The 9,809-nt window shown below is 56.2% G+C and overlaps 2 protein-coding genes across 2 annotated transcripts; both read right to left on the minus strand.

Annotated features, from left to right (window-relative positions):
* Positions 1-51: 51 nt before the first annotated feature.
* Positions 52-3,099, minus strand: LOC116794265 (protocadherin beta-16-like). Its single transcript, XM_032702811.1, has one exon. It carries the CDS (start codon positions 3,097-3,099, stop codon positions 604-606), a length of 2,496 nt encoding a protein of 831 aa, XP_032558702.1. The 3' UTR covers positions 52-603.
* Positions 3,100-3,922: 823 nt separating this feature from the next.
* Positions 3,923-8,966, minus strand: LOC116794529 (protocadherin beta-16-like). Its single transcript, XM_032703260.1, has 2 exons — positions 6,326-8,966; positions 3,923-4,896 (listed from the first exon to the last, which is right to left on the minus strand). Exons 1-2 carry the CDS (start codon positions 8,759-8,761, stop codon positions 4,777-4,779), a joined length of 2,556 nt encoding a protein of 851 aa, XP_032559151.1. The 5' UTR covers positions 8,762-8,966; the 3' UTR covers positions 3,923-4,776.
* Between the last annotated feature and the right edge of the window lie 843 nt (positions 8,967-9,809).

The following is a 9,809-nucleotide window of genomic DNA, read 5'->3' on the forward strand; positions in this document are numbered from 1 at the left end:
CCGGCTCGGCTGTTGTGAGCTGGGCTGGGCTTGGCTGTGCTGAGCTGGGCTGGGTCGGGCTCGGCGGCGCCTTAGCCGAGACCACCACCCAGCGGTGCGCGCTGGGACTGCGCCCGCCGCCGCCCGCTGCCCGCGCTGCCGCTCGGCCCGGCCCACGGACACGCGCGCACACGCGCGGTGCCGCCGCTCGCCCGCGGCTGAGCCCGGGGCAGGACGCGCGCCCATGGAAGCGGGGATAAAAATGCCCCGGAGCAGCAGTGGGAGCCCTTCTGGGAGTCCCAGCGCACAAGCAGAGCCGGCAGCTGCTCCGCGTCTGTCCCTGCTCCTCGCTGTCCGCATCCAGCGGTCCGGAGGGCGCGGTCGTCTAACGATAGGGGAGTCTGTGACCTCCGAGGAACGCAGCGGTAAAAGCGGCACAAGGCGTTTCTCAGGGCAGCGTGGGGTAGAGACTTTGTCCGGAGGGACTGTGCCACCTTCCCCGGACGGAGAACCTGGCACGACCCCTCCGCAGGTCCAGCACGCCTGGAACAGCAGAGGACGGCACTACAGCTACTGGGGAGTGTCAGGCTGAGGACGGGGAAGGGAGGTTCCTCCCAGTACGGCTCAGGCATGGACGCGCCCGCCGACCGGCCAGTCCGGCGGCTGAAAGGGAGAAGCGGCTGTACTGCCCGCACAGGCTTCCCTCTCGCCGGCGGGCTGCGAGCTGCAGAGCGGATCTTCGTCCTTGTCTGGCCCCGTCTCAGCGCTGCTTTGCGGGCTGAGCAGGACGGGCCTCAAGAACTGAAATTCGCTCCTCCCCGAGCCGGTGGTCAGGCACACCTCGTAGCGGTAAGCCGGTGACAGAGTGCCCATCCCGCCCACGTCCACGCCGTCGCTGGCGAAATCTCCGTCCGCGTAGCAATTGGCAGAGGGAGGTGAAAGGTGTGCCCGGAGGCGAGCCTTGCACAGCTTGGTTGTCGCCAAGGCGACGACGGACAGGAGGAAGAGTGACGAGACGCAGCCCAGGGAGGCAATGAGGTAGGTGGTGAGCAGGTCCTCCTCAGCTACCTGCAGCTGCTGCCTGCTCGCAGGATCGTGGTCGAGCTGCATGGAGGCGTCGGAGAAGTCGTGCACCAGTGCGACAGCGAGCGTGGTGGTGGCAGAGCGCGGTGGGTGCCCGCGGTCCCGCACCAGCACAACGAGTCTCTGCCGGGGCGCGTCCCTCTCCGTCACAGCTCTCGCCGTGCGCACCTCGCCGCTGTGCAGCCCCACGCGGAACAGCCCCGGCTCCGTCGCCTTGGCCAGCTCGTACGACAGCCACGCGTTCTGCCCCGCGTCCGCGTCCACCGCCACCACCTTGGCCACCAGGTAGCCCGAGGGTGCCCAGCGCGGTACCAGCTCTCCCGCCGCGCTGCTGTCGGGGGACGGGTGGAGCACCACGGGCGCGTTATCGTTCTGGTCCTGCACCACGATTCGCAGCACCGCCTGGGCGCTGAGCGGCGGGGAACCGCCGTCAGTGGCGCGCACTACCAGCTCGAAGGCACGCACCTTCTCATAGTCCAGTGGGCGCAATGTCCTCACGGTTCCACTCTCCGCATCCACGGACACGAACGATGCCGCGGCGGGGGTGCCCAGTGGAGGTGCCTCTATTGCATATCTCACATGTGCGTTTTCTCCTGCGTCAGCGTCTGTGGCTCTCAGGCGGCCCAGGCTCGTCCCCGCCGGCTCGTTTTCACTCATCACCATGGTGTAAATGTCCTGGATGAAGGTGGGCGCGTTGTCGTTCACATCCAAGAGTCGCACGAGCAGTGTCTTGCACGTCGAAAGCGCGGGGGAGCCTTGGTCACGGGCTCGCACCGTCACGTTATACTCTGCCACTTCTTCCCGGTCCAGCGCCTCCGATGTCACCAGCGCGTACGCGTCGGCTCCCAGCAGTGAGATGCCAAAAGGTTGCTCACCTGCCAGCTCGCAGGTTGTCCTGCCGTTGTCCCCCGAGTCCCGGTCCCGCACGTTGAAGAGAGCGACCACGGTGTTCGGCGGGGCGGCTTCCGAGAGGGTGCTGGTGAGGGAGGTGATGATCACCTCGGGGGCGTTGTCGTTCACGTCCTCCACCTGCACCTCCACCTTGCAGTGCGCGGACAGGCCCCCTCCATCTGTTGCCTGAACGTCTATCTCATAGGTCTTTGTTTCTTCGTAATCCAAAGGCTTTTTGAGTCGAATCTGGCCTGTCCCTGGATTTATTTTAAACGTCTCGAAATTTTCCTTTGAATTTTGAACAATTGAATAGGCTATTTCCCCGTTCGTTCCTGAGTCTAAATCGCTAGCAGACACCACCACCACTAAGGTATCCTGGGAGCTATTTTCCCTAATGGGGACTTTATACAGACTCCTAGTAAATACTGGGATGTTGTCATTTATATCCAGGACTACCACGCGGATTAAGGCTGAACCAGAGCGCGGTGGAGTCCCACCATCCACAGCTGTGATGCTGAAAGCAACTTCTGCCTCCTGCTCCCGATCCAGGGCTCGATCCAACACCAGCTCGGCGTACCTCCTGCCGTCATTTCGCCGCCGGGTGTACACATGGAAATACTCGTTGGAGCTGATACTGTAATGCTGAAGACTATTGTTCCCCACATCTGGATCCTGAGCGCTTTCCAACAAAAATCGAGTCTCCGGCATTGCAGATTCCGGGATCTTTAAAACTATCTCTTTATTTAAGAACACAGGAGCATGATCATTAATGTCGGTGAGTCTTACCTCAGCTCGGAAGGACTGCAGTGGGTTCTCCAGCAGCACCTCGAAACGCACCAGGCAAGGCTCACTCTGTCCGCACAGCTCCTCCCGGTCCATCTGCTCTCTCACCACCAAATCCCCGGTGCGCTGGTTCAGCTGTAAATACTGCTTTTCTCCATCAGGAACGAGTCGCGCCTGACGAGCCGATAATTCCTCAGCGGTCAGTCCCAAATCCTTAGCGATATTCACCACAAAGGAGCCTCTCTCCACCTCTTCGGGCACAGAGTACCGAGCGATTTCTGCTCTCATCCCCGAGACACAGAGGAGAAGGAACAGAGCCACCGCTCGCCCCGGGAGCGGCTCCTCGCTCTTCCTCAGCTTCATTCCCTTCCTGCGACCCGATCTCCCCTCCTGAGAGCTGGATGGATCTGCCGATACAGCCTGCAGACCCCCGGACGGAGCAGTCCGAGATGGTGCAGCCCCGCCCGCCCGAATCCCGGGGGCGGCGGCGATGGAAACTGGGAGATGCGCGGAGCCTCCGCGGTCAGCAGCGGCACCAGGCGGCCGATTTGAGGAAGGACGCGAAGATTTCCCAGCACAAAGCCTGGAAAGTAGAGATTAACGGCTCGATTTCTCTCTTCCGAGGTCAAGCAATACAGATTTAACTGTCCATTCAATCCCGTTCAAATATGACCATCGCTTGAATAAGCAACACCTCTGTTTGTCTTTTATTTGAAAAAGAGATTTATTTAAATCCGGGGTTTGTAGGGGTTTCTTTTCCCCTCTTTTTCCCCCCCTAACGTGCCTCATTCTAACGATTTGAATAAATTACTTTCAGGCTGTTTAGCTAAAAAAAGCTGTATATTGTTACAGGTGTCCAACAAACCAAGTGAGCTGGTTCATTAACCACGTCAGAAATCGTCATGGTGCTCCCCATAGAAATTCTCAGAATGGACCGAGATTGTTCATCCAGTTCCCCCTCAGTCTGAGAGCAACATCTCTCGGACCTCAACTTGGCTCAGAAAATCCCCCTCCCCCTTGCTCCGGCTTCTGAGAACGGTCTATTTCCAGGTGGTTCTGATTTCCCCTGTATAAAATCCACTCCAAATGCACGGATTTATTCCTGAAATCCTGCTCCTTAGGTGGCTATTTCCTCAGCGATGACTGTGACAAGAGATCTTGAGACAGCACACTCACCCGGGGGAGTTTCAAATAGGTTTTATTGTTTTCTGTCAGCAGGCATCTAACTCTTAAAAATGTGTTAGCGACAGGAAATGTCACATTACTTTATAGATCAATACCTATTAACGAAGAAAAAGAAAACAGAAAGCTTCTTGAAGGCCTATGTTCTACAGTGCCCTAAGTTAGTTGTAAACAGTTCAGAGTGTTTTACTTTAAAACCACAAGCAGTACTTTTAATTGTCTACTAGTTTACACTAAAAAACCCTTAAATATTAATTTCAGTTTTACCTTATTAAAACAAACAAACAAGCAACACCCTCCCCAACAAAACAAAACAAAAAGCACATTGCTCAAAGCCCACTCTTTACAGTAAGGAGAGCCTGTAAACTCCTTCCAAGTGTGCCAATGCCAGTGGTTTCTAATGTAAACAGCTTCTGCCTGTTATTAAGAATTTCCTTTGCAAGCACCACTCAGTTTTGCTTAATATTTGTTTGGTCTAGTATTGAACAGAGGGGAAAAAAATAAGACATTATTACAGAGCTCTCTCCATAAAAACAAACAAAACCCACAAAAAAATCCCATAGAAAAGGTGGCATAGGAAAAAGTTGAAGATCTGCTGCAGTTTTCAGTATTTCCCTTAACATGTAGAAGCAGTAGCACTTTCACAATCATACATTATTGTGTAATTAGCATGCAACACAGTCCTCCTCCGTTGACATCACAATTACAAAATACCTATGTAAATAAAATACTGGTCAAGAGGAGAGCGTTTCTGCTCTCTCACAGAGAAGCCTTCATCTCCCTGGTACCTTTCAGGGAGGTGTTTGGTGTCTTTGTTGTCTTTTCCCTGGGAGGACAGACGTACTTGTCTCTCTTCATTTACTGATGGCTGAGCCAGGGGTTTTGATCAGAAGTGACATTTAACCCCAGCCCCCCGTTTGCAGTGCAAGCTGCTTCTGCAGCTCCGGGTCCTGTGTCTTCAGAGAGGGGGGCTCTGCCCTGCAAAAAACAGAGAGACTGGTTGTCTTTCGGGCATTGAAGGGAAGCAGGTATCATCGAGAAGCTTGGAGGGCATGTCTTACACCACTACCTGTGTGACACTTCTCTACCCAGAGCCAAAGAGGAGGCTGGTGGGTCTCCGACCTGAACAGGCAACATCTAAAGTCAGAAACCTCCACTGTGGACAACTCAAAGGCAATACTGCAAAACTTTTATGATTCTCAAGGAGTAATTCAAGATGGTAAGAGCCCCAAATAAAAACCCCTTTCTCACAAACAGTAAATGTGGTTCAATGTTGATGTATCAAGAAGGGTTGTTGTCTGCCCTGAAGCTACTGCAGCTCTGAAAACCTGCAGTAAAGTGAGTCCAAGTGGTTATGAAACACTAAAATGTTAAGGGGTGACTTAAGACGGTATTAGAGGTGACTTGGACTCAGTGAGAAGGTGAGAAGTTCCAATGATCATCTCTTGTGTCCCTCACATTCTTTGAACACACGGAGTTAACTGGAGCTCAGATGTGACTCACTCTGAGTTCACAGAGTGTTGGTACTGCCTGGGAGCACCAGGCTGGGTCAGGAAAAGACTGCGAGGGTGCATTGTAAAGTCCCGATAACCACATTTTCCTCGCCGATACTGTTCATGCAAGTCACAAAAATACAAGGGAATTGAATGGTAGAGGTACTCACCTCCGCAGCCTCGAGCAGCTTGAGTTCAGCACTGCCACCATCACCCTGGTGAATGGCACTCGGCAGCGCCGAGCACCAGCTCCTAACAGCAGTGCAGGGGACACTGTCAGTGAAGTGACACCCCTTTGCACGGTTGTGCCCTCAGCCTCATCTGACACTGCACAGGATCACTGATGCCGCCTCCGAGAGGACATGTCCCTGGAAGCGGTACATTCCTGCTCCCCATGGGCTCCCCACAGTGCTTGGACAGGATCCAAAATGGAGACACATTTCTACCTCTACTTCTCACCTTCTCATTGTCCAGCTGCTCCCCTTTGCAGTGACACTGAAGACTTGCTTTAACGCGAATACTCAGCATAGATATGGGTGCAGTTACCCGGAGAGGTGAGAGATGCCTCATCCCTGGAAATATTCAAGGTCAGGCTGGATGGGGCTCTGAGTAATCTGATTTAGCTGAAGATGTCCCTGCTCCTTGCAGGGGAGTTTGGACTCGATGGCCTTTAAAGGTCCATTCCAAGCCAAACTATCCTATGCTTCTATGATGCAGAGAGGCGAGGTTAGTCAGCATATGGGAAGCAGCTGAACCCTGCTGGATCCTCCTGGGAGGCACCGCCAGCGGCTCTGAGACCCCCCCTTTAACTTCTCTTTCCACCACAGGGACCCCTTCACTAGCAGCTCAGCAACTTCCTTGCTGGCAGGATGTGACACATCCCCCTATCCTCCCCCCGCGGGCAGGTCCCTCACCTGTGCAGCCCAGTCGCCTTCCTCCCCGAGGTTGGCCACATCTTGCGAGCACACTGAGCTCCGCTGTTCGCCCGGGCCGGGAGGCAGCCCGGCGGGGAAGCAGGGGAAGAGGGGTCTGAGGAACCGAAACTCGCTGTTGACGGTCCCGGCGGCGAAGCAGACATCGTACAGGTAGCTGCGGGGCAGGGAGCCCGCACTGCTCTCCGTGGCTATCGTCGGGAACGTGGGCAAGGTCTCCGTCTCGCTCCGCCTGGCCCGCCGCACCTTCACTACCACGGCGGCCAGCGCGGTGGCGAGGAACAGCACCGACACGCAGGCCAGGGAGGCGATGAGGTAGAGGGTGAGCGGCTCGTCGGGATCAGCGGCCGGTGCCTCCTCGCTCACCCGCAAATGCGCTTCGGAGAAGCCGTCCACCAGCGCGACGGGGAGCGTGGCGGTGGCGGAGCGCTGCGGGTGCCCGCGGTCCCGCACCAGCACAACGAGTCTCTGCCGGGGCGCGTCCCTCTCCGACACGGCCCGCGCCGTGCGCACCTCGCCGCTGTGCAGCCCCACGCGGAACAGCCCCGGCTCCGTCGCCTTGGCCAGCTCGTACGACAGCCACGCGTTCTGCCCCGCGTCCGCGTCCACCGCCACCACCTTGGCCACCAGGTAGCCCGAAGGCGCCCAGCGCGGCACCAGCTCTCCCGCCGCGCTGCTGTCGGGGGACGGGTGCAGCACCAGGGGCGCGTTATCGTTCTGGTCCTGCACCACGACGCGTAGCAGCGCCTGGGCGCTGAGCGGCGGCGAACCGCTGTCACTGGCGAGCACCGACACCTCAAAGGCACGCACCTTCTCATAGTCCAGCGGGCGGAGGATATAAACATCCCCGTTTTCAGCGTTGACTGACACCTCGGGCTGCTCCTTGCCCTCCTGCCGCACCAGCGAGTAGTTTATGCGGGCGTTTTTTCCTGCGTCGGCGTCCGTGGCGTTCATGCTGCCGATCCGGAGCATGGGGCTGTTGTTCTCCGTGACAGACATGGTGTAAATCTCCTGGGTGAACTCTGGGGGATTGTCGTTCACATCCGATATCTGCACGAAGATGCTCTCCCGAGAGCTCAGCCGCGTCCTGCCCCAGTCCGTGGCTGTGATGGTGATGTTATACTGCGCCGTGCTCTCCCTGTCCAGCGCCGCGTTTGTTCTCAGTTCGTAATAATTATCAAAAGTGGGGGTGAGGCTGAATGGCAAGTCCCCGTCGATCGAACACTCTGTCCTGCCGTTGTCCCCGGAATCCCGGTCCCGCACACTGAACAGAGCCACCACGGTGCGTGGCGGGGCGTCCTCGGGAATGGAGGCGGTGAGGGAGGTCAGCGCTATCTCCGGGGCATTGTCATTCACGTCCAGGACTTCTACCTGCACTTTGCAATGCGCAGACAGCCCCCCGCCGTCAGTGGCTTTTACCACCATCTTGTGGGTTTTCGCTTCCTCGAAATCCGGGTTGCCCGCGATTCGTATCTCCCCGGTGGCCGGGTTCAGCTGGAACAGCTCCCGGGATCGCTCCGATGTCTGGGTGAAGGCGTACTGCAGTTTCCCGTTGGACCCTTCGTCGGGATCCGTGGCCATAACTCTGACCACCAGTTGCTCCGAGGGGCTGTTCTCAGCCAGGCGCACCTCGTAGACCTCCCTTTCGAAGATCGGGATATTGTCATTGGCATCCAGCACCACGATCCGGACCAGAGCCGTGCCCGACCTGGGTGGCGAGCCCCCGTCGATGGCGGTGAGAAGTAAATTCAGCTCCCCCTGCTCTTCACGGTCGAGCTGGCGCTGTAGGACGAGCTCCACATATTTTACTCCGTCTTTCCCTGTTCCGATAGCGAGGGAGAAATGAGGATTGGACCCGAGGCTGTAGTTCTGCAAGCCGTTACTGCCCACGTCCTTGTCCTGGGCGCTTTCCAGGGGGAAACGGGACCCGGGAGATGCTGTTTCTAGAATCTTTAAAACCATCTCCTTCTCTGGGAACACGGGGGAGTTGTCGTTTACGTCACGAATCTCCACCTCCCCTCGGATCAGCTGCAGCGGATTTTCAAAGAATATCTTAAAGACGAGCGTGCAGGTATCTCTCTGCGGACAGATCTCCTCTCGGTCCAGCGACTCCTTTGCCGTCAGGACTCCGGTGTTTTGATCGAGACGGAAAAGCTGCTCGCTCCCCTCAGACACAACGCGGGCCTTGCGAGCCGCGAGCTGGCTCACAGGAACCCCCAGGTCCTTTGCAATATTGGCGACAAAGGAGTCCCTCTCCATTTCCTCCGGCAGAGAGTAGCGGAGGGTTTCAGCCCCGCTCTGACACACGCAAAAGCACAGAATAAACAGGATCACTTGCCTCTTGCTGTCTCCGCTCCGTCTCCCACACGCCATCAGTCTCCGAAAAAGGCACCCGCCGTCCTCCGCGGCTCCCAGCATTTTTAAATAGCGTCCGGAGCGGAGCGGTGTTTACCAGCAATCATGGGGTGAGGGAATCTGGAAGCTCCCGAGCACTCCGACTCCTTCCCGAGCAGCTCCCACGGTTTTTTTTGTCTCCCTGTGCCTGCAAAGCCGGGGCGGACCGAGGGACGCGCCGGTCCGCGGCCAACACCCCCACCCAGCGTCGGAATGGGGAATATTTCCTCTCATTCGGGGCAGAGCCGCTGATTCGGGGTTTGCTGCTTGAACGTGCGCTCTGCGTGCCAAAGTGAAGCCAAGAGGAGCGGTGGAAATATTCTCCTCGCTTGGAAGCGGGGTCGCTGCTCTGGGTATCAATTCCCAGCTCGCCAACGGCGAACTCTTCAGACACAGCTTTTGGGTTGGCTCTACGTTGTGTAGGCACTGCAAGATTCACTTCCTCGGCAATCATTGTGAGGTTTTCATTCTCCGTTTGTTAACCGGCACAGGACAATTAGCAACTGGGGCGGGTCAGAGAAGCTGCTGAAGATGAGAGCTGGTGCCAGAGAGTTGACAGGGGAGTCACACTAGAAGATAATGCTGGTCTAGGGCACATCATCCTAAGGTTGTTTTTTTCTCATTGGATATCACATCTCACCGGAAGGACACTTGACACTTTAACACTTTTCTGTGTGAAAAGCGCTTTTCTCCTTAATTGAGACAGGAGTTTCCTCCCCTGCCGCCTGCTGATCCTTGCATCCATGATAAGGCGTGTCACCACATAACACGTTCCTGAAAAATGTCCCCAGGTGTACACAAGCATCGAAATGCTGCAAAATGTTTTCATGTTTTGAAGGGGTAATGTCCTTTCCCCTCTGATGTTACCACACAGGGTTAGGAATATTTTAAAGGTCCCACCTTAGACATAAAACCTTCACTCTTGTACCTGTCTGAGGCCAACAACTAGTTAATGCAAAAGGCAAGGAAACAAACACAAGAGCTCATAAATTAAGCACCTAGATACACAGAAGCTAACGAGGAGCTAACGGAGACAATAGCAAAGATCAGGGATCTAATTACACTAATTAAT

Source organism: Chiroxiphia lanceolata, chromosome 15 (assembly GCF_009829145.1).
Source record: "Chiroxiphia lanceolata isolate bChiLan1 chromosome 15, bChiLan1.pri, whole genome shotgun sequence".
Lineage (NCBI taxonomy): Eukaryota > Metazoa > Chordata > Aves > Passeriformes > Pipridae > Chiroxiphia > Chiroxiphia lanceolata.